Source organism: Acartia tonsa, chromosome 11 (genome assembly GCF_053477335.1).
Source record: "Acartia tonsa isolate MP-2025a chromosome 11, ASM5347733v1, whole genome shotgun sequence".
Classification (NCBI taxonomy): domain Eukaryota; kingdom Metazoa; phylum Arthropoda; class Copepoda; order Calanoida; family Acartiidae; genus Acartia; species Acartia tonsa.
Window position 1 is genome coordinate 29,869,785 of NC_137270.1, and position 27,623 is coordinate 29,897,407.

Genomic DNA, 27,623 nt, shown 5'->3' on the forward strand with positions numbered 1-27,623 from the left:
AATGAAAATTAATAATCAAATAATCAGGAAATTTCAAAGTTAATACATTTTATGTGGAAAAACTGATCTTTTAATATTAAACTAAGCTTTCTTTATAATACATAATTTGCACTAAAATCTTCAATAATATAATAAAATTGAAAAAAACTTTGTAACATGTCTAAATTTATTATCAATGCCTAAGGTTACACCATAGATGTTCAAACTTTACTTTTGAAAAAGTATATTTTAGAAAGAATATCTGAGTGAAAATTTTTTAAAGTTTTAGTGAGACAAAGCTGAAAAACAAACAACTTAAATCTTGATTTATTTACACAGTATTAAACTGTATCTGTTTTTATATGGTATTATAGTAAACTTTTTATAAGAGAAGCTTTAAACATTTTGGGTATTCTCTTTAAAATATTAAATATTGAAATTTTGCCTTTTGGAGCTGGTTAAAAAAGAATAATTATATCTTTTCTCACACTGGCAGTAATTTATATCAACTACTTTGTTAAGGTCTAACTGCTCTTTATGACCATGTGTAATGTGTATATCGAATAATTGGCATTAAAAATTATATATTTTGATCTATTATTACGTCGATATAGTGACAAATAAAATAAAAATTTAAAGCGTATTAATTAGTTATAAATGAGACGACGACGACAGTTTTACTGTTAATATAATGACACTAAAGGTTTGGATTAAAACTAGGGCGATAAATGTCTAATGCAAAATTTATTTATTGTGTTTATGTATGATAATTATATAAGAAATGTGGCGCTAAGCTGATAATTAATTTGGCACCAAAAAGATATTTAGAGAGGACAGTCTTTTTCTTAAAATTAGTAGATTATCTTTCAATTTAAAATTTCTTTATAATGGATATAATGAAACTATAAATGTTCAAACAATTTTCTCTTATAACATCAAATAGTATATCAGCCATGACCACTTTAATTGAATTACTCCACCCAAAATTGAACCAAAAATGTATACATATATACTAACGAATAAGCCCCTAACATCTAGGCTCTTAGCATTTAAAGTGAAAAGGATGAGCAGATAAATATCCTATAACCATCCCGGAGACTATGTAAAACTTCCCTAAAATCAAGAATTTATACGATTCAGTAGTTCTCGAAATCTTAAGCTACTGACAAAAAAACTTTACTGCTTTATAAAATAAAATAAAATTTAGATTGAATGTCTAAAGAAAGAAAAAAGTGATTAAAAGGGGTTTAAAAGTCTGGTATTTGATAATTTAAGCTATGGTTGTTAAAAGAAAAAAAAATAACAATATTTTTGAACAATAACATAAAAAATGAAAATGCAGAGCATCCCTTATATAAATATTTATGTACAATATACATATATATATATATATGTATTTAATGTATATATAGTATATTTAGATGCAGCCAAATCTATTATACAACTTTAAGAGCATAATAATGGTACAATTTAACTTTTCAAAGCAATTCTTACAATCCATTGACAGGGCGTTCCAAAAATATTTTTGAGGAAAGTCTACTAGCAGTAAAGATATAAACTATAAAAAAAACATTAAAAAAACAATTATTGGCTGCATATCACAAAGTGCTGATAGACAAGAACTATCCAAAAATGAAGCACATTTTTCTCAGAATGCTTAACTTTAATTATAATGTCATTGGTAAAGTAGTGTATGATCATGTTATTATAATCCTAATTTCCTTTTCAATGGTATAACATTTTATCAAAAGACCAATTAGTCAACATACAATCCAAGCTTTTAGTCAACTTGCTCAATGCTAAAATTTTAAATCTAAAATAAATCCAAGAATTCTATAATCCTATTCAGAGGAGTGCAGAAGAGGGTTGTATTCACCCCCCTGAAAATCTAAGGGGAGTTGAATACACATCCCCACACCCCTCTATACCCACTTGACAAGGGTATTCACCCCCTGATACACCCCCTAAAACAGCCAAGAGGGGCTCAATGTAAAAAGAGAGAAGACATATAGGGAGGTGTATCCACTTGACCCCCCTGACAATAAAATTACACCCCTCTTGTTGTCTATATTACACACAGGGTTTCAGGGGGTGTCAAATATCGTAATAAGGTTGTCAAGATTTTCCTGACAAACTCTGTAAACGCCACTGATCAGTTTTTGGGGTCTGAAGATTTCTATTTCTAAAACTACACACCTCATTGATTTCTCCCCTTTGGGAAAGTCTCGGGATAATTTAGGATAATTTTCTGTCCCCTTCTTACCCCTTTGAAGACAGAGGTTCTTAGATACTAGGTGCGCAGCCGCTAATGTTGTTTAATTGTAATAAAAAAAAACAATACCATTTGACAAGACCCTGTAGAGTACAAAACACACATACACTCACGTAATTGAAATATCACCTTATTTTCATTGCATTGCATTCAATAAATATATCAGGAATATAGGGATAGGGCAATAAATTATATAATAACTAGCGGATACGCCCCTAGAAACGCCCCCCAAACATTTTCAATTTGAGTCCTCTTTTATTGGGAGGATGAAGATACCTACCTTCCCAAAAGAAGCTGTATAGGAGAACTATATCGGACAAAAAAAAGCTTTTTACTTTAAATAATAGGATATGTGTAATTTTGCTGCCTATAAAAGCTAGTTTATATTGGGAGAAAGAAAGAAATGTAATCAATTCAATCAACTATTATCCCTTCTATCCGTGATATAAATGCACTAAGATTTTATTTGTTTGCTTTTATATCCAAGTTTGGGGTAGAAAATGACTTTTAATTGTTTTCTTCTTTTAATTAATTTTTATATTAATTTGTGTTAAAGTTATACAGTCTTTGCTGGTCAAAGTGAAGAATCTAATGAATTTGTCTTAATTCATGCTCTAATTAATTTTGAAATGAAAAAGTATAAAAAATGTTGTTTGTGTGTTGAGTAGTTGAGGCTTTATAATGGAGTTGAGGGGGGGGGGGCATTAAACTTAGAAGAGATTACCAACTTTCCCCAAGATTGAAAGAAAATTCGGTCCAGGAACTATAAGTTGATTTACGGAAATGCAAAAACAAATACAGTCTTTAGTGATCTTTAGACATTTGTAGATAAGGGGGTCAGACAGACGAACTGACATTGTTCTACTTTGAATTATAGATATGTATCTTACCTTTCGTCTCCAAACCGCCAAAGTAATGACAATTATAACACATGCCAACAGTCCAACTGAAATTAGAAAAGGATTCAATTATTAAATATTAGAAGTTTTTATTTTGATTATTTTGAGTAAGGTATGTTTTGTAACACTTTTCTAAGATATTCTGCAGTAATAATTTTATTATTAGAATAGAATTAAGAATATGCCATTCATGAACACTAATTTAATAGAATTGAATAGAATGTTGCAGACATAATTCTTTCGTGTTTCCCTAAATTCTAGGGGCCAGAGATTCTAGGGGATAAGACAATGAATGGTAAGTTGATGTATAATTATGATCAGACGACCACTTCTGACAATTACATTATTGGTGGGAAACATTTGACACAATGTTTTAGAATTTTAATTAAAAAAAGTACCCATTGTTTTAAAGCCAACGAAATAGATAATGCTTTTACAAATCTTTGGGTATAGTATAATTTACAGACCAATGTCTCCTCCCCCCCATTCGTGGGGCGGAAAATCGAATCCGGCAAATTACTTTTTTCTCATTTTTAATTTTACGTTTTATTTTCCCATTAAAAATTTTCTCATGAGGTAAAATGAAAAATTAATAAATTCCCAAACTCTCTTTTTCTCTTTAATTTGTACTTTTATCTTTTAGTAGTGAAGATACTTTATAACTAGGTGTTGTCTGTTTTCAATTATGCCAAAAAGACCATAAAATAATCTTACACGCAGAATAAATAGTGTTTTTTTTTACCAAACAACTCTTAGGATTATCTATACAATTAATTTTATATTACAGTTTTTATTTATTCATGATAGCTTCGCTTCTTTAGCAAATAATGTTCTAGTTTTCTATTAATTAATATTTGACCAAAAAGATTATAATTTAGGATAATTAATTTTCATATTTCTCTTGTTCTTATAAAGTCTAGATGGTTAACTCGGAATTACACCCAAACTAACAAAATAATTTTTAGATGGGTTAAGTTAGGTTAAGTTGGGGTTAAATTTAGTTAGTTAGAGTTAAACTCCAAAGTAAAGCTATCTCAGGGTTTATGCCTCATGCCGAGGCTTTGGTGCTGTTAGTGTGTGCAATACTGTGTGGATGAATATTTATGGAAAAGGTCTAGATAAATATAAATCTTTAGCAATTTGTACTTTTCAGTTAAAAGATTTCTCTATTTTTAATTTTTTTCCCCTGCTTGTTCATATTTGTATTTGTACCAATGTTATCTCGATCTCCTTCTCATATCTTTTTTTGTCTTAAAAATGCACAAAAATATCTTATAATTTAAACCTATTTTTTGTTAACATTTTTATTCTTGTTGTATAAATCTGAAAAATAAGGAAAATGAAGTTTTTTCCCTTCATTTACATTCCCTATTTGAATACATAAATGTCACCTCCAATATTTTTTACAAACAGTTTTGCAATTTAAGTTTCATCATTTTTCTCTCGGAGGGCGATTTCCTCCGCATATTAAAAGAGACACTTTGGCAATTGAATTAGAGGATATTTTTAATACTGAAGGTGAAGCAAAGAAGGGCAATTTGATGCTATCATACATAGTACCCATACTATTTTGAAATAAATTGAAAAGAAGGAGAGGAATATCTTTGTTAGTATGTTAATACTTATTAGGTAATGAATAGTCCCGTAGGATCAGGGCACCCCAAATCTATGCCCTGCAGTGTAAGAGCATTCCGAGGGGGTTAGGCAAAGGAGCCCCCCCCCTCTCCGCCTTATTTTCAATTTATTTTGTTTAAATATAAGGGGAGGGGGTGTTATCAGTGCTCAAGCAGCCACTTGCATGCTAATACCACAATTTGTGATAATTTGCTGTAATGTCTCATAATGTGATATCACTTATGGAAATGATGTATATACTTTCGTGTGTTGTGTGTGTCCCATATTAAAATTGATTTAATTTGTTTTTTTTTTGTCAAAACTGCTGTGATTTTTTTACAATACACATCCACGAGATCTTAGTGGTCACATAAAATCCTATTATAAAAAGTAGAAAGCTTTTTTTGTCTGTAGCGAAGGATCTTGCTGACCGCTGAACCGATATGGTTCTCCTTTACAGAGAAACTTTACAGGGAAGGTTTTAAATTTTTAGGGGAGGGTATCTCCACCCTTCCAAAGATTTTTCTTTTTAAAACTGAAAATGGAGGGGCGTAAATATGCTTTACAGCAAAAGCATATTTTTCAAATTTTAGGTTTATAATTTAAGGGTATTTTTTTTTTAAATCATAATTATCATTTAAAAAAAGACAATGAGTTGATAATAAATATGAATTTGTTCAGGGATAAAACTTTAATCTACATGCGTCTGATAAACTATTAGCATTTTCAAAATTTCTCTTTTTAACTATCATCCTTTGCCAAACAATTGATTTTGGTTAAATAATTATAAAGATGATTATTTTTAAAACAAAAATGCTTCATAAAATTGTTATCATTTATAAAACAAGGATAGCAGGATCCATAAAGTGAATCACAACAATTGCTGCCAGATATTTTGACACATTATTATGCTGCCAACAGGCTTACAATTAAATTTGAGCCTTATAAATTTTACAGTTACAAGGCTTTCCAGATCATATCAAATTGTTAGATAAATCCCCAAGCTTGACATTCAAGGCTCGATAACCGCGCGTGGACGTGACTAAGCCTCAAATTAAAATGTTTTTTAAAATAGGGATTGCCATATTTGGGCCAGGTCTAGATATCTATATGATTTTCAAAATTATAAAATGTTGATTTCCCTGATGTCTAGTGGTGGCTGACGCGCGGCTGCAAGCCCTGCCGAAGTTAGAGCTATCCGTTATTAACGCATGTACGGAATGATTAGGAAATTTTTTTATTAAAAGATGGATACATAAAAGATACATCTCGGGTGTCTGGGTTAAAACAATATAATTCTCTTAAATTTATTAATTGTTTTAAATCAACTAAAAGAGTATTGTTTTAAATCTATTTCAAACTAACTTTTATTAGTAGCAAAGATACTCTATAATTTAAAATGTCCGTCTCTCTGTCTGTCCGTAAGAGACACATTGGGGGAAACGTGATTTTCTCGGTTCCTTTTCAAGATATACAGCTGAAATTTTTAGTGAAGGTTCCTATGACATATGCCCATCTAATCTAAACTTTGTTTTGTCCATCTGTCTTGTTATTTGGGGTGCTAGATCGAATCCTAGATTTTCAAGTTTTCGTGATTTTTAAAACTTCTTGTCAAGATAGAGTGCTGAAATTTTCAGGGATTAATAAATTTTACATTCTACATATTTTTATTAAGATTTGTTTATTAATTGGGGTGCTAGATCGATTCCTAGATTTTTAGGTTTTCGTGATTTTCTCGATTCCTATTCAGGATTGACGACTGGAATTATCAGGGATTAAATTAATAAGTATACTCATATTCTACATATTTCAATCAAATTTCATTAGGATTTGTCTATTAATTGCAGTGCTAGATCGATTCCTAGATTTTTAAGTTTATTGTATGACACTGCTCTATAGTAATTTTTTCCCCCGATATCCATTTATAATTTTTGAGCTTCGCTACTTATGGATGTTGTCATCCTTGTTGTGTATCTTTATATTGTTCTCTGTACATTGTTAGCATATTATCTACTGAAACAGTCCCTACCTAACTACTGACCTACATACTTGCGGGCCTATAAATCAATCCATCTACCTACATACCATACAATTCCTATTTATGTATCTATCTATCTATCTATTTATCTATCTGTCTGTCTGTCTGTCTGTGTGTCTGTCTGTGTGTCTGTCTGTGTGTGTGTCTGTCTGTGTGTGTGTCTGTCTGTGTATGTGTATGTCTGTCTGTGTGTGTGTCTGTCCTACCTACCTACCTACCTACCTACCTAACTATCTATCTATCTATCTATCTATCTATCTATCTATCTATCAATCTATCTATCTATCTATCTATATATCTATATATCTATATATCTATCTATCTATATATCTATCTACCTGAACCAGCCACTATGATAAGATTCCATGGGAATGGCTCCTTATCATCCGAGGATTGCGAACTTATTTTCACTGCTTTGGAGTTAGACACTGAAAAAAAAGTATTGGATTGATATTTAAGAAATATCGCCAAGCCTAATTGGTTGATCTAGAGTATAACGTTATAATATAGTCTTACAATATACTATTTTTATCATCTTTTATATGCCCAAATTTCCATAACAACGTATAAAAAAAACAAAGTTTAAAAAAAATTACTTGAAAATTTTAATTTAAATACTTAATTTGCTCTCTCTCATTTTACTCTTTAAATTCAAATTTTTAAGATAATTAAATATTCTGAATTTTTAAGTTCTGTTAAATAGGTAAGAAAAATACATTTATATGTGAATCTTTTGGTAATGGTTTCTTCATTGATAACAAGGTAAGTATAACATTATTGTGATGATTTCCATCTCGTAATAAAACTTACTTTCAATAAGTTGTGCAGTAGAGGCAGGGATAGTTTCCTCAAGAATTACAGGATCTGACATACCCTAAAATACAAACATACATTTATGTACACACCCACTGATTATGAACAATATAACTCTTTCTCAAGATAAAATTATTGGTTGAAAAGTTTGGACACTGCTGGTATTAAGCAACAAATTCAGTTTTATTAATAGTTTTAAAAGTTTCTAAGCCAATTAATAAGAGAAACTGTTGGCTCACTCTTACTTTTTAAATTAAGTCCTCAAAGTAAATATGGTACTAAGTTCAAGTTTCAGAAAAAAAGCCAAATGGGAATTATGAATTATTTGTCTGTTTGTTGGTCATTCAGGTTTTCCTACCAATAATTAATAAATAGATTTCAAAAAAGTTTTTTTAGGTTGGCCAAGGTCAGAAGACTTATTCCGTATAAACACAAGTAAATCTACAGGGTTTTTCATATTTTAGGCTTCGATTTGGAATAGGAAGAGAGGGATTATTGGACTGTAAATTAGACTGGTATCTAAAGTTTTATAATCACCTTATTCGTGTTCCATAAACTGTGTGTACACTTATCTAATTTTGATTAATTGGTTACAAACTGGAAGTGTCCAAACTTTTTATAAACAATAATTTTAATCTACAAAAGGAGTAAATTTTTTCATATAAATTTATTGTCCATTGCTTAACACTTTACATACCTCGGTTTTATTAATTATCATCTTGCTTCATAAACAATAAAAAAGCTAATTAAAATTTAGGCTGTGTAATAAAACTTTGTCTCAGTGTCTGTATTAGGAGAGAAAAATAGAAATATAGCCCAAAACCATCAAAAAACTTAAATTTAAAAGTAATTGCCTAAAACAATGACTATTCGGAAGCTGGATCTTATTTGGCAAACAAAAATCCTATTGATTTTATAGAATATAAAGATAAAATGTAATAAACATGAATATTTTTTTAAGGTGAGAAAAGACTCGAACCTGAAACTTCCTTTACACCGCCTTACTTTAAGCTAAAGCTGCAAAACTTTTCGGCCATTTTCCTTCTTAGCCAATAATCATTTTCTTTCATCACCCTGTGTGGCTGTACAAAGGTATATTGAACACATCAATTGTTCAAACAAACTTTAGAAGCCAACATATTTAGTTTTCAATTTGTCAAAGCAAACAAATGCCCTTGTTCAAAAACAGAATAATAAATAGGTTTCGGCGTCCGCAGCTACTTTGACAATATTTGAAAATACTAACTCAAGCCAGCCGCTGCCAACTGAAAAATCCACGAGTTACAACAATCCGCAGTCTAGTTACAAGACAAGAAGTGGGTGCTAAAAGCAACCTCCTATTTTGTGAGCCACATCAATATTAAAAATCCCTAACAATTCTTGTCGGTAGACAAGTTATTTGTAAAATATTTGCAAATCCATAGCAAAACCATAAACGATCAGCTGCCGATACCAGATAACAACTGAGGATAAACATCCACATAAAAGCCGCAAACTGCCGGAAAAAAGCAAAATGACTAAAGTTGCTTTTTGTATAGAATAAAAATATTCAAAATTGTGCAATAATTTGCATGTTTTTGCATAAAATTAAAATTTTGATTAAACACATAAATGAAACTCCCCTAATTTTCACCCCTCTTACACTAACAAAGATAAAAAGACTAATTTTCCTTCAGAAAGTTGTGTAAATAGTTGTTCAATAAAAGAGATTTTGTGGAAGCATAATGCTGTAATAGATATGGCGCTATTTTCCAATGGCACATTCTTTCTTCTAGATGCGTAGTTACTCTATAAGTGTAATTTACTTGCTCTAATTATTAGTACATTTGCGTATTTAAAAATAATCTATTTAAGACAACTATGTCATAATAGACTTTATGATTAGGGATGATGTGTGTTTTGGTTTAGGCTATTTTTAAGCGAGTGGAGATGGTAAGAGAAAAACGAAACAGTTTATTCATGAATGAGGGAGTTGAGTTGTGAGAATTGACCAATGCCCTAAAAAAATTAGTGACTAATATTAAGCTTACGAACATTTTTTGAAATCTCAACTTACATACACTTTCTTACAAGCATCATTTAGTCCGTAAAAATAGCCATTAGAAAAATAACTTATGTATTTGAAAATATACTATAGTCTAAAGCAAAGGGAAATAAGAAAAAAATGTTTATAAAGTTTATGTGTTGAGAAATCACTTCTGCACAAATATCAAATTATCAATTCAACAGAACCATGTATTCAACACCAGGGATATAAAGGGATAAGTCAATTTTCCGATAAATTGGCGTTCATCTCCAATGATGAAACACAAAATTATCCCTTCTGTAGATTACAATAAGTTGTTAAAACGTTTGGGCACGTTAGAAAATGAACCAACCAATCAAATTCAATATAAGTCCCTAATTTTGATGAGAAAACGTTATCATATAACTTTGGAGACTAGTGTAATTAACAGCCCATAGTCTCCTCCCTCACTGATAAAACAAAATCCCTACTCATTTAATTTATTCCTATCCTCTATCTATATATTATCAATTCTTTTTGCAAATATGCTAAGCTCTGATGTGATATCAAGCGTAAGTGAAGTCACACCAAGTATTTATTTTCTCATTTGTATTCTGTAGGTATTTAACTCAAAACTTTTATACAATATAATTCTTTTAACTCCCTGGCATGTTTATTTAAAAATGCTACAGTTTGTAGTAGCGAAGCTACTCTATAAGTCAAAAGTGTCTACAATTTTTGCTCAATAACTTTAATAGTGTTTAAAACTTCATTCAATCTATCTTTTATTTTAATTTGATAATGCTTTAGATTTTTTAGTGAATCTATTATATAAATCAATTCTGTCTGTAGTTTGGAACGTTTGTTGGCTTTGCTTCATTAATATTTTTTTTTAAATTCTGCATTCATCGAAAAAATACTTACTCTTGATTTTTGGGTTTTTAATTTAGTTAATGGTTGTTTGTTTAATAATGCGGAAGTTTTTTTATCTATCTATTTTCAATTAGTTACTTTTTCTGCTTGCTTTACATACAAATTTAACATCATAAAAAATGAAGGAAAAGGTTAATTTCTCTCATGGGAGTTTCAAAGTATTAAGTTTTAAAGTATTAATTTAAATTTTAAGAAAATTTTTGATGGTGGGGTTAATTTCTTTTTTTTTGGGGGGGGGGGGGGGTTGGGTAGGGTGAAAATTAGCTTAAAACCCCCACAGGACAAGTATCTATATTCCCTGAGAAGCACACTCTTGTCGATTCAGAGTCTGGCAAGATCTTTAGCTTCAGACAGACGGACAGACATCGTTCTACGATATTTTGACTTTAAATAATTACACCTACCTTCGCATTTTCCGCATAGATGTAAATTTTCAAATTAGCCCCCTCTTCAAACTGGGACAACTCGAATATTGGGATATTGTTACTGTGCTCTTGTCTGAAATACAGATATTTATTATAGGATTAATAAAAAGGTTAATTAAAGCTTAACACTTTTATATTCTAGGAAAGTTTTCAATTGTTATTTTTTAAGAAGAATGGGTGTTGTTTAACTTTTTTGGACGTAAAAGTTTAAAAGTGATTTTTCTTTGTTTTGAATTCTACTTTTGGTTTACTTAAGTTGTTTTATTAAAAGTTTTGTTAGTAAAAATTTGCACGTTTTATCATTTCTACACGTGTACCACAAATTATGTACTAGCCCATTGTGATTAGCACCACCTGCAAAATTTACCAAAATTTTGAAAATGTAAAAACATTTATTTTTTCTATGCATTATGCAAGTGCGTTTACTATCAAGCTAATTTTTTTCAAAACCAAATTGATAAGCTTATAAGTAATTTACTAATTTTGTGTTTTGATATACAAATTTGTAAGCAAATAGGTCTACAAAATTTTTAATTTTATTCAGGAAACTTTTACCTGTATAATGTAAATTTTTTCATGTTAAATGCTTTGCTTTAGTCAAACCAACACAAATTTGACATAAAATTAGATTTTTTTTCTTATACTTTTATATTCTCTCTCACTTTCTCTTGCTTTTTCTTCTCTCTTTACAATTTTTTTCTCAGCCTATACCTCCCATTTGCTCTGCTGAATTATGTTAACACCTCTACAATTTTGCACTGTTTAGCGGCCGAAACCTAGCGGATATAAAACCGCCCAAGGCTGTATTCATTTACACTATACTCATTCAGAGAAAAAGGATTTGTAGTTAAGCCAAAAAAATACTTTAAAGTTCTTATATTTCCAAAAATTGAAGGATAATTAATGATAATTGAAAATTGCTATAAGAAAGAAGCTAACAGATGACAGAAATAGAAAGTCTGCGGGAAAGATTAAATGGGAACCCATAGTCTCCTATATTTAATATAAAAATGGTAAAATTTAGTAAGCTATACTCATATTCCTGTATTATGAATGCTAACTGTAAAGGAAGAAGGTTCCTATTTAAACTCATTCTCAAAAAATCACAAACACACACAAAGACTAATATAAAAATACAAAAAATCATGCCTATTAACATTAGCCTGCTTGAATTTTAAAGAAATTGAACGCTTGAAAGTGTAATTTAAGATTATAAACATTTAAGGGTTCAAAACATTATGAAAATCACAAAAAAACATCAACGTAATCGAGCCAACCTAACTAAAAATCCAGGATAAGTTTTCACACGTGTAAGTTTTTAGACTATGACATTGACCATTACACGAAACCTATACATAAGAGTAAAATACTAGAGAGGGAAAGGGTTAAATAGCTGTATCTACCCATCGCAGTGTCATTGTGCCGTCTTTCAATTGGATCATTGAAAATTAACCAATATGGTGGTGTGTATTGACACAGCCAAGTAGCAGAAATAATTTGGTAGCAGACGAATAAGGTCATGAATGATATTGACCAACACTTACAAAAAGGCATAATACGTTCAAGGGCGTCCAATGGGGGGGGGGGGAGTAAAGGGGTGACCCCTCCCCCCCCAAAAAATGAATTTAGAGTGCGGTAAGCACCCCCCAAAATTTTGAAGTTTGAATTTTTACCCCCCACCCCCCAAAAAAGCTAACATCATTGCTTATATGATATAAAAACTATCTCCCCCCCCCCAAATGAATTTGAATTTTACCCCCCCCCCCGCAAATAAAAAAGCTTTGACGCCCTTGAATACGTTTTTGCATTTGTACATCTTATTTTCTCTTCTGAATGAACACAATTTAAAATGGCTTCAAATAAAACTGTTGCAAAAAACATTTACAATAATTGAAATTTATGATTCTCCTCATGAAATGGCAGATTTTTCCATTGATTTAATGAAGATTTTTTGTTTTGATGAAAGCTATCTCAATATTTCCCTAAACTTTTTGCTCATGATGTACAAGACAAATATTATAAAAATTTTAGTAAAATGTATGATGAAAATTTTTTTCTGATCCACAGTTAGGTTCTTATTAAATAAAATTTATTGCTCACCTGTGACTTTTTCCATATAAATTATTTCCTTTTACATATTTTGTTATTTATGTTCCTTGCGCAGGAAGTGTGTCCTATTGACATTTAGATATGGTAGGGATTAACAACCGCACCTTTTAGAGTGGTTAATTGCAGTAAGATTCAAAATGTGAACTTACTCTCGGCTAAAATAAAAAAAAAAATGTGGATGTACAAAAATGATAGCTGCATATTTTCTATATTTTGAAGGTTGCGGTTTGTGTCGGATGAAGAACGCTAAAATATTGTGAATAGGAATATAAAGTTATTCCTATAGGTTAGGTTTAACCAAAATAAGGTAAACTTACAAAATTACAAATATTCATTTTAGAAAATTTGCCAAAAATTTATATTTTGTCATTTCCTTAATAGCTATTGTAAAAAAAGGCAATTTATGTTATCAAATTTGTATATGGATGTATTTATTGAGACTTGTATACATCCTAGTAATAGTTAATGAAGCTTTTTACATTGCCTATGCAAAATGACGTCATACAATACAAATGAACAATGATATTCAAATACACAGAAAATTAGCTATGACAGTCCAGTTTACATTTTATTTGACCAATGATAGGCCAGTATTACGTCATTTTTTGTAGGCAGTATAAAAAGCTTCATAAAGTATAGCTGTCAAAAGTATAATTTTTTTGCTGAATATTTTTTAAATGTTATTTTATTAGAACACTGCAAATGGAATATGGATTTATATTTTTGTGACTTATCTTTTCTTACTTATCTTTTCTTACTTATCTTTTACGTCATGAATGTTAAAGGTGTTTATTTTAACTAGTAGTATTAAATATATAATTTGTGGTATTTTGAAAGGCAGTGAAAATCAAACATTTCACTGAAGTCTAAATGCATCAAAATTATATGGTATTAAGTAAAACTGGTATGAGCCATATAATTATTATTAGTATTTTTTGGGGAGGAGTTAGGGTATTTGGAACCACTAACCCACTAGGACCTGAAAAAAGAAAAACGAATCGGTTTGAAGTAGCAAGCCCTGAAAAGAACTAATTTTGTCCGCAATATAAGAAAACAACTTTTAGACATATCAACAAGGATGACTTTAAAAGTAGCCTTGCTATTAAATGAACAATACTTACAGCTTTTTCATTGTTTCAGGTTCGTGCACTTGCAATAGAAAATTTACAGGCAAACCTCCGTCATAACCTAGACAATAATTCATTGTTTTATTAAGTAAGTCATAGTGGGTTAAGCTATAAATAATCGTCAAAAATAGGCACAGCATATATTCATAGAAAAAAGACTCAATTTTCAATATGCAAATAGAAAGATAGAATAGATGGATATTTAGAAACACAATAGAAAGATATAACATGTATATTGTTTATCTTAAATTTGAGAGATTTGGTTGTTTGATTTAAATATTTTTATTCAAAAGTTTACTTTGAAGCTTGCTCTAACATTTGCCAGTTTGGCAGCTTATATTTACATGTTTGAATGGGTTAAAGGAAAGGAGAAACAAGGACGGTTGGTTAAAAAGAAACGATGTAATTTTAACTAAACAGTTGCAACCCTAGCATCAAATAGCTTTGTACTAGATAGAGGGACAAAGCAATGTCATGACTTAATCTAAAAATAAAAAGACATAAAATCATCCTTTAACCTATAATGGAGATCTTAATATGTTCATTAAAAGAAGAAATTTTAGTCTTTGAATGCGTATAACTATTAATGGTAAGAATTGTATGATTAAATAATTCGACATTGTTCTCTACTTACATACCTAAACCTCCAATACTTTATTAATCTAATCTTTAATTTTAATCCAGTAAAGTAGGGGGCGAAAGTCACACAAAAATCAGCCACGTGACGCAATAAAAACGAGGAAGATGAAAGGAGACGTAGAAAAGAAAACCCCTTTAAAAAGAGATAGACAATCCATCATTTTTATAATGTCACGTAGCTAATTTTAAAGTGACTTTCTCCCCCAAACCAGTCAAAATCAAGGAGGAATTATTTCCTTACAGATGTTCAAATAAATGATCAGATAAACCCTTGTTGTAAAGTAGCTGCACTACAAAAAAAATTACCTTCTACACATTCGATGATCATAGATGATATGGTTTTATTCTTTGTAACACATGACGTCAAAGCAGACGGCTTCCCTGAAAAATAAGAATAGTAAGATTGACATTTAGAGGGGTCTTGGATCTTATCACTTCATAACTAAAGATCATTAAGAAAAAGTCAATCTTTTGTAAACATCAGGGGTAATTGATTGGCCCAATAATAGGCATTTTCACTTTAATGGTTGGGCTTTCAAAGGTTTGGTTGTTGGGATAATCAGTGCCTTATGACTGGAAGAGAATAATAAAATCCTCCTAAGGTGTTAATCATTCTTAAAAGAAATATTTATATAGTAGCTAGGAACCAAAACAAAATCTTTAGAACTTAGATCCTGTTAATAGAATAAAACAGGATAAATACTATTACATAAAAACATCCTTAACTTTATTACGTCTTCATAAATTCTAAAAATCATCTATTCATTCTATCAGTAGCAAGGATAATTATGTTCCTAAGTAGCCCAACAACAGAAAGCTAACAACAAATAAAATAGTTATTCAGTTATTACAAATGTTATTGCTTAATCGTTAAATTGATAAAAAAAAATATTGAATTGTCGATGCAATCATCACTATTCTTTTATTTCTAAATTTGCATAAATGAAAATGAAAGAAATAATGATTCGCGTATGGACAAGCTATATCTATAAAGTTCTGCGCTCTTGATACATAACACAATAGAAATATTTTTCAAATTTCTAAGTTATTTATCTTGTTATATACAATGCTAAAACAAATATTTTAATGATAAAAAGATGATGAATAAAAACATTTTGCAACTAGACACTCAAAACAAAAGATGTGATTACAAAATATTTAAAAAATATCACAAAAAGATTATGAAAGAAATTGCCACCCTAATTTAATTTCTAAATAGCCTTAAACTTGATCATTACCAAACAAGGTTTTTTAGAATTCCAAACCAAAAGGTGAAAACCAATTGCCCACATCACTTATATTGCTATTCATACATATAGACTTTTTTTTATATTTTATAAGTAAAAAATAAAGTTTGCTTAAATATAATTTTGCTGTTTTGTCTAAAATGTGAAAAATATCTTTTGATGTTAAACAATAAATGAAACATAAATGCATTTTAAATTATACAACAACTAGAATAGTTCTTAAATTTTAAATAAATTGAAAACATGGAAAATTAATTTATAAAAATAACAATATTCTGAAATTACAAACACCAGACAGCTCAAATTTTCTAAATAGAATGAGATTTTTTAAGGTTTAGAATGAAAATGTATATTGTATAAGTTCTTTGATTTATTAAAAACTAGCGGGGTTTTTGAGGGTTAACCATATTTTATATTTGAGTTTTTAAAAAGTAAAAAAATATTTTTTGGGGGAAGGGGGGGGGTGAAGACATCCCAGGACCTATAAGAAGCTTTACTGTAAAGGAGAACAATATCAGTTCAGCGGTTAGCGAGATCCTTCAGGACAGACAAAAAACGCTTACTACTTTATATAATCGGATTAAAGTTATGAATTATAGATAGCTTTAAATAAAGAATGAAAAATATTTGGAAATCAACAAGAATATAAGACATTGAAAGATTTAGGACTTGAGCATAACTTTGGCAAATTTTTAAAAGTAGCTAGACCACATCCCCTGTTTCAGTAAAATTGGTCCAAGAATAACACATAAGGTAAATCAAATAATACAGATTTACTTTGATACCAACAACTGTAAAAAATCAAAAAAAAATAAAAAAATAAAATATAAGAATTAAAAACTGTAGAGTCTAACAAATTGATAGCTAGATAGAAATTAGTTTCCAGATAGATAGATAGATAATGATAAACAGCAGCAACAACCACTCACATTCAATCTTGAAAATTTGTGTTCACATGAATTAGATGAAGTGTTGTCTATTAAACCTAATAGCTCTGGTAATAGACATAATATTTCTCAAAATAAAAGCATAAAAACTTGAAATAACTAAAACACTTATTTTAAATAATACAGTGTGTTTTTTAAAATTCAAAACTTAGGTGTCAACGTCTAAAAATGGTTTTAGGGCATTTTTCTTATGCTCAAATATTCAACCTTTTGCAAGAATGGCTGCTAAACACTTGAAAGTTGAAATATAGAGCTAAAAATGTATACAGATACTATTAGGGACATGTACTAGAACATATCAAAGTTTGAAGGTCATATCTCAACCAGGGAGGGAGTACTGGCCCCCCAAAGTCAACTACAGAAAATCCATTTTTTTTTCTTGCAAAGGGTAGAAGATTTAGGCATAAGAAAAATGCGCTAAAACCATTTTTAGATGTTGACACCTAAGTTTTGAATTTTAGATTTTACTGTACTTTTTAGATAAAAACTGAAATATTTTTTTGGTGTTCTATTATTTGCCTTAAAAAACGAAGAAAATAAGCCATTAATCATTAAATTCTGATAACTAAAAGTGGGGTAAAATTGCCTTCAAAAAAGTTCTCATAAAAAAAAACACACTGTATTACAACTTTATATAGTAAAGTCCTATCTATTTTTTTAATTTTAATCATTTAATCATTATTTTAGGGCTCAATAAATTTAATTTTTTAAATGAAAATATATTTTGAGGTTGTTTCTCTTTGTAAAATTATCTCCCTTAAACAGATCACAACTTTCCCAATACCCTTCAGAAGCTTCCCTGTATTATATACAAATATTAGTCATATATAAACTGAAAGGCATCCCAATTATTTCATTTTAAAAAAAAATTTAAATTTAAAATAGCTTTGAAAAGACTGTTCTTTTATGATGATTACAAAGCTAAATTTTTGGTCCTTATATTAGGTCTAATGTACAAATAGAATGTGTATAAAAGTAATAGATGGGGTAAAGAGAGGGAAAGCTACAATTTCCAGTAGAGTGCAGAGAAAGAGGAAAAGTGGAAGTAAAAAAGTGTAGATAAAAAAAGGAAATCAGAGACAGAAAACAATAATTGTAATTGAAAAAATAAAAAATATTGACAATTAAAAGGTTTAAAACAGAGAGAAAACAAAAGAGAAAAAGAGAAAGAGGAAGACATAGAGAGAAATAGAGAAAAATAGATAATTGAAAATGGGAGAGAGAGAGTTAAAGTGTGTTGGTTGTTGAATTGACTTTACAATTCTTCTTTATTTACATTTCACTCAGGAGTAAACCATTTTCAAACAAATAAAATAGATACAATTCAAACTTAAGCAGGCAGACACCCTCAAATACACAGCAAACACTCACAAACCTAGAAATTAACACACTCTGACAAACATACTTGAAAATCCACTGAAACACCCACTATCTTCAAACACCAGACTTTTAATTCAATAAAACTCTGTCTGCATCAACAAAATGCTTTGGGAATTGTTAAATAAAAACAGATCAAATTCAACTAAAAATAGTAAATATGAATGATATACAAGTTTACTAAGCCTACTTATGGAACAGCAGTATTTAAATTTTCAGGAAGTATTGGATGTTTTTTAATATAGTGTAAAATTTATCTCTGAGCAGTAAATTAAGATAAAATATATTTTTAAATGAGATCATCTTATTTTCATAATGTATAAACAATCAATATATTCTGATGCATACAACTTCACACAGAAATTTTTATCAACCAATATCAGATTCAAACATTCAATGTTTGATATCAAGACATCAAATGAATGCTGAATTATTGCAGATACTTTTTCTTCAGTAGTATTTTTTATAGACTTTTGCTTATCTAAAAACAAATTAGCATAAATGTCAGTAATAATCACAATACAATGAGGAAATTGGGTAATTGAAAGCTTAAACTTTTTAAGATGTTCAAATTATATTGTTTTTGAAATTGTAAGATATACTTTTATTCCTGCCAACAAACACTCAGGAAAAAGAACTAAAGTAACTTTTCAGTTTTCAATGGAGAAAAAGTGCATTCCCCCATCATTTAATTCAAAGTTCAAAGTTTTGAAGTTTAATTAACAACTCTATAAATCCCCACCCCATTTTTCTATGCCTCTATTATAGTTATTCCCTCAATTTACCATTGTCCCACACCTTCATTTTACCCCTCCCCCACAAATATTTTTCAAATCTGGAAGAATAAAGAAAAGAAAGAGAGAGAGAGAACTATCAACTTTTAAACTCTAAATTTTTCTGATTCAGGTTGTGTCAGGTTGATGACTAGGTGATTTTGTGCAATCGCCTGATTGGAAATGCTTTATATGAATTATTTTCATACTTATTATTAAAAATTATTTGACCGTCACTTCAATAAAAGAAAAAACCCACAGGTTAGATATATGATTTACATTTAAGTTTAGAATAAATTAGAAAATGAAAAACTTCTATATTTGTCTAAGTTAGTTTGTCAATAGTTTTACAACTACAAGTATAATGCAATGATATCTTTATATTAAATTCATTTTGAAATAAAAAATATCATTCAAAATAAAAAATAAAAATACCAGAATATGTGTTTTGTGTTTTTACCCCCACATAAAGTACTAAATTTAGCTGAAATTTAGTGCCTAAATTTATCTGTGTGTAGGAAATGAGAGTTAGTAGGTGCTGTTGCATTTGTTGTTGATAAACAAAAAATTTTACATACAGTTTCTGGCTGCTTCCTCATTCCGCATTTTATATGAAACAATATATTATAAGATAACAGAAAATTAAATATTTTTGTTATTTTGAATTATTGGTTAGTTTCTTTCAACTCAGATGGGAAATTATTGCAGCCAATTGTCATCCCACAAATCAATCAAATATTTGTTGCAGATGTTACATTAGTGTACTCAGGGTTCTTTGTAAACTTTGTTCCTGTTGTATAGATCTGGTAAATCCTCTTTTCAAATATACAATGCTATTCTCCCTAATTTGTATTAAACTTCTCTCTCCTATTCAAAGACACACAAGCATACAAACATCCGGAGATACACATTTCATACAAACACCATAGTAAACACACAAATACAAATAGACATGCAAACAGTTGTACATGAACACACCTACACTCTTGTATCATATACAAAGTTTGGTTCCATTGTTAGATTAAGCTCTTGGAAGATTTAATAAATATTTATTTTATTTAGCTTCTGGAATATTATGTTTTGTATAACCTTAAAATATGTAATACTATGTATATATCATTTTAAAGTATCAATTAATAACTATGTGTTTGCTAGAAAGGGTTGGTTATCCAAACTTTTTCACGAAAGCGACATGATCCTATATCACTGCAGATTTTCAACTTATGATTGCATAGAATTAGTTTGATTTTAGTTATCAGTCATTGAACCTTTTCTCAGGACACTAGAACCTTTTGTTATGAAAATTAGTTCCAGAGAAGGCAAAGATTTATTCTAAAATATCATTTACATAAATTTAATAAAGATATATTTCTTATTTGGACAGTTCTCTTAATTGTATTATTATCTTTACTTATTAAGATGCTTTAAACTAGATACCATTATAAAACAATAAAGTATTGTTGATATATGTAAGAAATAATTGTGATGCTTTATACGTTGAAGAAATATAAATACTCAATTCTGTATAAGTAATAAATTTCATTAAACTTTTGGGTTCATGATAAGTTATTTTTCTTGCTTTTGAAACCTGATTGATTTAAATCTTTTCCTTGTATCTGAAAATGGCATTACTAAATATTTATTTCCATGTTTTTATTACAAAAAAGTATGAATGCCCTTTAACTATGTAAAGGTCTATGATGAATTAGAATGCAATGTTCCATTGTTTCTTTTCCAGAAAAAATATCAATTCTCCAAGACCATGACAAGACATAAGACAGTGCACCTGGTGTAATAAATTAGTTTACAACATTTTCTAATCAAAAGTTAGTAGCTGTGTTTCGGTATGTTTTTCTTGTATTCCCTGGCAAGTTCGAACCCATTAATCCCTGTTTCCTTACACCAAATTTCCTAGAGAATGAGTGTGTTACGCGGCATTCCTATCTATCTCCGCGCGGCGCGTGGCTTGTAAACAGACAAAAGAAACGCGCACTTTTTCTTTGATTAGTCCCACGTGAAGAGCTACGTGATTGAAAATAATGTATTGCTTGAATATACATGCGCTCTGATGTGTGGAATATCTCAAATAAGCCTTCTGCTTAGTTTGACATCATAATGTGGTAAGAATTTATCTTTAATTCTTAATAATAAGTGTAGTATGGTATATTTTTACGAAGAAATTTAAAACATTAATTTTTCAACAAATAGACCATTTAACTGCTAACTTTTGACATACGAATATTTTCCTTAATTTTATTGATCATTTGAATCTAAAATTATCAATTTCTGATGCTATTTAATATGTTTCGTGCCAATTTAAAGTATTTTAGAAATTTTATATTTTTAATTAAATTGAAATCACGCAACCTCGATCTACAAAAATAATAAACCATTAATACTATGTAATTAATTTTTATATTTTTGTTTTAGATTCACCGTTTTCATGGTAATAAATACACATTTGTAAACATTCACATGTTGGTCATTCGGAGGGCTTGGAGATTAAGAATTCGTGAACGGCAAGGAATGCGTTCCGAAACAATGAAAACGAGACAGAACAGATGCAGCTAAGAACATTCTGTGAAGTTTTGTGAATGTGTTGGTTGTGATACCTTACCACACATTATTATTATAGTCATAATCAGTACAGTTAACTTTAGTGACAATTATGGGTCCTAAAAAGAATAAAGGTGAACAATTGAGTAAGCGGCTGCGTCCAGCCGTTGATGCCCTAACCAGTGAGCTAAATAGAGTGATGAAGTTGGTCAGTGATACTTCAGAACTTAATGTTAGACATCTCACTAAGGAATCAATCCTTGTCCATGACAAGTTCGAGACATTTGACAGCATCATGGTCGGTTTTAGCAAGCTTGATTTGAGAATCCAAGAGCTTGATGAGTTTAGTGACATTTATTCTGATATAGTTACTGTACAAAAAGACTATAGTGCCTTGAAAGACGCTCTTGATGCTATAGAAGAGCTTAGTGACATTCAAAGTGTTGTTGATGTTGTTGGTGATAATTTGCCTAACCATCAGGCTGAACTTTATGATCGATGTTTGAAGATTGTGAAAGTTATTAAAGGGCCATACTTTCCCTTGCCTGATGCAATTATAAACACTTTGTCTGCTTTGATGAAACGTCTGGCTGAGGTTAAGCTTGAACCTGTGAAGCCACCCACGACGACGGCGGGTGCCTCGACAGCATCGCCATTTGTGTCACCGTTTGGCACACCACAGTTCGTCGCCGGTTCTATGTTCACGCCAGGATATATGAATCGTGTAGACGAACGTCTTCTTCCATCATTCGACGGCCTGGAAGCTTCCTATGTAAGTTTTAAAGACACTTTTAAAAAGCTTACTGTAGGACAAGACCCGTCGTATTTACAGTTATTGTTAAGCAGTGAAAAGGTCTGTAAAAATAAAGAGCTGAGACTCCAGTTAATTCAGATTCAATCGCATGAATCTCAGTGGGCCTACCTTGACGCACGTTTTAAGTCCAAAACACGTCAGATGCTCTGCCTTTTCAACCAATGGGAGAAGAAGTCTAAACCGTCGGACTCCAACCAGATTGTGACTGTGTTAGCAGAGTTTGGCGGAGCAGTTAGCCAGCTGGAGCAGCTGACTAAAGATGATGAAGATGATGAAGTTACCACTAGCCAGTGGTTGACTGTGATACTTCTTGAGATGTTATCCAAGAAGTTGCCACGTGATTTTCAAGATAAGCTCAATTTATCATTGGGCTCGATGGATGTCCCAAACGTCCCAAAGCTGTTAAAGATTATTGAAGAACAGCGTGGCGCCATTTTAATGAGGTGTTCGACTGATATGGACACCCCCTCTAAGAAGAAAGGTAATCCTGCGACAGCCGCTACCGCCGTAGGTAAACCTGGTAAATCTAAGATGAAGCAGTCATGTTTTGTTAATGGCTGTAGTGAGATGCACTTACTTTACAAGTGCCCAAAATTTCATGACCTGTCAGTGTCAGACAGGAAGAGTATTGTGGAGAGTGCTGGATGCTGTTGGATTTGTTTGCAAAAAGGGCATAAATCTGTGGATTGCCCGAAGGCAGATGTAATAGGCGGCTGCAAAGTGGACAATTGTGGTCAGGCCCATAACAACCTCTTGCATGAGAGTGTTGATATGGCTGCCGCCGTCTATGAAGTACATACTTCCCCTGAGGCGAACCTAATGTTAATGTTACAACAATTAGACGTCGTTGACATTAATCGCCAGAAGGTCCCAGTGAACGCCATGTGGGACACTGGTTTAACTACCACAATGGTAACCCAGTCACTTGTTAATAAACTTCAGTTACCTTTTACTGGACGTTCAGCAAGAATTTCTCTAGCTGACGGTGAAGTTAAACGTCTCCCGACGGTCAAGCTATGTTTAATTGATCGACACAAGAATTATCACATATTAGAACCTGTGGTAGTGCCTCTCATTGGTCCAAAAGAGGCGATCTGCTCCATAAATCCTGTGGAGGCAGCTGTTTTGTTTGATATGAAACCTGAAGATTTTACTTTGGTTGATGGGCAGGTTGATTTGCTCGTAGGGCACCTGCACCCATCGATGTTTCCCTACTCTGAACGTTCAGTAGGAGAAACCATGCTTTACTCCAGCCTGTTTGGATCTGGATATTTTGCTGTTAGTGCTAATGGTTTAGCAAAGAGTAGGTATGTTATCTGCTCAGATGTTCAGCCGCAGCCGACTGTTGGTGCTGCTTGTGATGCTATTATTGAACCTGTTGGTTCTGCTTGTAACGCGGCTGATGAACCTTTTGGTTCTGCTAGTGCTGCAGCCGTTGACAACCTGGCTACGGCGGGTGCTGCCGTGGTTATTACTGATAATGATGTTAGTTGTGCTGCAGTTATTCCTGATGAGATTGGTAACGATACTGTAGTCGTTGATAACTTTGTTACGGCGGGTGTTGAGCCGCTGAATGATTCGGTTCCAGCCGGACAAGAGCCGACGGGAGTTTCGGTTCCGGCTGGACAAGAGCCGATCAGAGTTTCGGTTCCAGCTGGGCAAGAGCCGATAAGAAATTCGGTCTCGGCCGGACAAGAGCCGACGGGAGTTTCGGTTCCGGCCGGACAAAAGCCAGTAGATGATTCTAAGTTTTATGACAGCCACACTTTTATTACGTGCCCTGGTGGTGTTATGAATCAAGAATCGACTTGGTTGCTGCCAAGCTGGCCGCCCGACGCAGGGTAAGAGGCCTGCAAATGGCGGTTGGAAATATGGCGGGTATTGCCGCCAGAAAGTCATTGAAATTTTTCAAACCACATATATCTAATCCACAACATAAACTATTTATGTGACAATGATCTTTAAAGAAAAAATATTGCAAGTTTTATGTTGAGCTTGTGAAAGGAACCTCAATCGGTTCTGTAAAGAATAAGTATTCATTATTCAACTAATTTTATTGTTCATACCTAAGCACAAAAATTCTACAAAACTGTTTAGACTTTAAAGCAGATTTTAAAAAGATTTTGTTTCTTTAAGTATGATTTTGAAAAGCAAAAGTTTGTGAAATGATTTTTGCAGATTCTAAATTGAGAAAAATAGATTTTTTACAAATTATTTTTCTAGTTTTTTTTTATGGTTCACGTTTACTTAAAAAATGTTATTTCTCAGATTCTCATATGAAATAATGCATTAAAGTAAAGAACACAACATGTAATATTATTATGATAATGTTTAAGATATTCCTCATTATTATTTTAAAAGATTATCGCAAAAAATCAAGATATTTGTTTAAATTTGTAAGCAAATCAAAGATTTTCTTTCATTCCGGAGGCAGAGATTCTTAACGATTCATGTACAAAGTTTTTTTTTTTGTTCACTCCGGAAGCTGGGATTCCATTAATCCACGCGAAAAGATTTTTTTTCATTCCGAGAGCAGAGATTCGTAGTAATATACGTACCTAGCGATTTCGGACAATTTTAAACCTTGAGAAAATACTTTAGCAATTATTTTCCTAGGTATATATATTTTTCGTTCATGTTTAAGCATTTATAATAATGAACACGATGTATGGTATTATTAAAATATTGATTATTATTTTATCTGAATGCCACAGAATTAATTTAAGATAAACTATGCATATTTTAAATTAACTCTACCTTCATTTTTATCGCATATATTAAAATACTGCTTCAATGTATTTGTATTTTTAAAAGAAATGGGTAACATTTCTTAAGATTTTTAAGTAACGCAAAATTTGATACAATTTCGTTTAAACTTTCAAATCGATGCAAGATTTTTTCATTTGAAATGCAAACTTAAGTTTTTTATACGTTTACGCAAGTTCTTTCAATGATTTAAGTCTTTCCGGGACCAGGGATTTTTTTCGCGGAAAATTTCCTAGGTACCTGCGCAGATATAAACATTTTTATCCTTGTTGGATTGAAATTTGACATGATAAGAAATTAACAAAATGAGATTTTTACATCATTTAAATATTTCTTTATGATTTATTACAATCACATAAATAATTTAATACTATATGTATATTAAAATTATTACTATTTACCTTTTAACCGATGTACCTAAAGAAAAAATGCAGATTTTTTTCGCCTTGAATTAAGTAGATTCTTTGAGTTCGAAGATTTAAGCTTAATAAGACCGCTCTATAGTGTATCTTAGCTCTGTTACCTCGGCCAGACATACTACAGAACGGCAAAACTAAAGCATAAGATAATTTTATTTTGATTGCTTTGATTGATGATTCTAGAGTTTCTTGAATTATTCATGATTCTTTAATTTTTGATTTGATTTAAACATCACTAATTATGTTTATTTTCAGTTGATGGAGCCCTGCGCCAGAAATCCTGTCGGAAATTATGCAGTATCAAAAAATTGTGATGGAAAGACATAACGTCCGTCAGGATAGCTGGAACATGGCATTATTAATATTTTAAAGATTGGTTAGTTTGTATCTTGAGGGGTTCATTCTAACTGAGGCCCCAAATTGCCTTAATTTTGACTGTATGAATATGTACAAGTTGCTTTCTTCTTAAAACAGAGAGAAATTGCAAACTCAGCATTTAGAGAAGTTCTTTTCTTATAATTGAGCCTTTGTTTTATTTTGGTAAATTTAATTTGCATATTTCAATTGCAATTTTAATTTTACGCAATTTTGATTCACGAAGATTTAAAATTATGAAATTTTAATTTTCCGATGTTTGATGATTTTTACAGTCATATTTTATTTAGATTTAAGTATCTATTTTATTAAACTTGTTAGATTTAAGGATTTACCTATCTTATCTAAGAATGTCTAGATGTAAGCCCGAGTATTTTTCCGCTGGAGAAAATGCTTAATTTTGAGAAGTTTTTTATGAAAATTTTACTTTTCTTTTTTAGCTAAAAGATTTAGTAGAAAAAATGTCATTATTTAATCTTTCTTTCTTTTGATTTAAAAGTTTGAGTTGATTATTTAATTATTGATGCGATTTTTAGTATAAAAATCATTTACCTGTTTTATTATGTAGGTGCCTAATTGAAGTTTAGGTACTATTGATTATTAATTCATGTATTCGCAATTACATGGTCTGTAATTCTAATTTTATTGAGATTATGAGGCCATGATATAATGAGATGTGTGAGTGGTAAATGTGCATTTCATGAATGTTGAATGCTTTTCCCATTCCTTATTCCTATCCTTATGTGGTAGTGGACTCGGTTTGAGTTATTGTGGTATTCGCGAGTTACCATAATTATTTTCAGGCCTGATGGCCATGACATTTTAAACTCTTGTGGTTTATGTGTTGTGAGAATGTGATTTTGTGGACACTGTCTGCACGCATATTGCAAAGATGAGGTATTGTGTTCGATTCCCAGTGAATAGACGGGTGTGTTTCGGTATGTTTTTCTTGTATTCCCTGGCAAGTTCGAACCCATTAATCCCTGTTTCCTTACACCAAATTTCCTAGAGAATGAGTGTGTTACGCGGCATTCCTATCTATCTCCGCGCGGCGCGTGGCTTGTAAACAGACAAAAGAAACGCGCACTTTTTCTTTGATTAGTCCCACGTGAAGAGCTACGTGATTGAAAATAATGTATTGCTTGAATATACATGCGCTCTGATGTGTGGAATATCTCAAATAAGCCTTCTGCTTAGTTTGACATCATAATGTGGTAAGAATTTATCTTTAATTCTTAATAATAAGTGTAGTATGGTATATTTTTACGAAGAAATTTAAAACATTAATTTTTCAACAAATAGACCATTTAACTGCTAACTTTTGACATACGAATATTTTCCTTAATTTTATTGATCATTTGAATCTAAAATTATCAATTTCTGATGCTATTTAATATGTTTCGTGCCAATTTAAAGTATTTTAGAAATTTTATATTTTTAATTAAATTGAAATCACGCAACCTCGATCTACAAAAATAATAAACCATTAATACTAT

At 30.9% G+C, this 27,623-nt stretch overlaps 1 protein-coding gene across 1 annotated transcript in view; it reads right to left on the reverse strand.

The window, feature by feature from the left end:
* Window positions 1-27,623, reverse strand: part of LOC145331793 (neural cell adhesion molecule 1-like) — a 200,062-nt gene that overhangs the window by 19,687 nt on the left and 152,752 nt on the right. The window contains exons 20-25 of the mRNA XM_080176634.1: window positions 15,160-15,234; window positions 14,209-14,275; window positions 10,958-11,051; window positions 7,613-7,676; window positions 7,141-7,230; window positions 3,142-3,197 (exon numbers count right to left, since the gene is read on the reverse strand). Of these exons, the coding sequence (XP_080032760.1) occupies window positions 3,142-3,197; window positions 7,141-7,230; window positions 7,613-7,676; window positions 10,958-11,051; window positions 14,209-14,275; window positions 15,160-15,234 (446 nt within the window). The remainder of the gene's footprint in view (window positions 1-3,141; window positions 3,198-7,140; window positions 7,231-7,612; window positions 7,677-10,957; window positions 11,052-14,208; window positions 14,276-15,159; window positions 15,235-27,623) is intronic.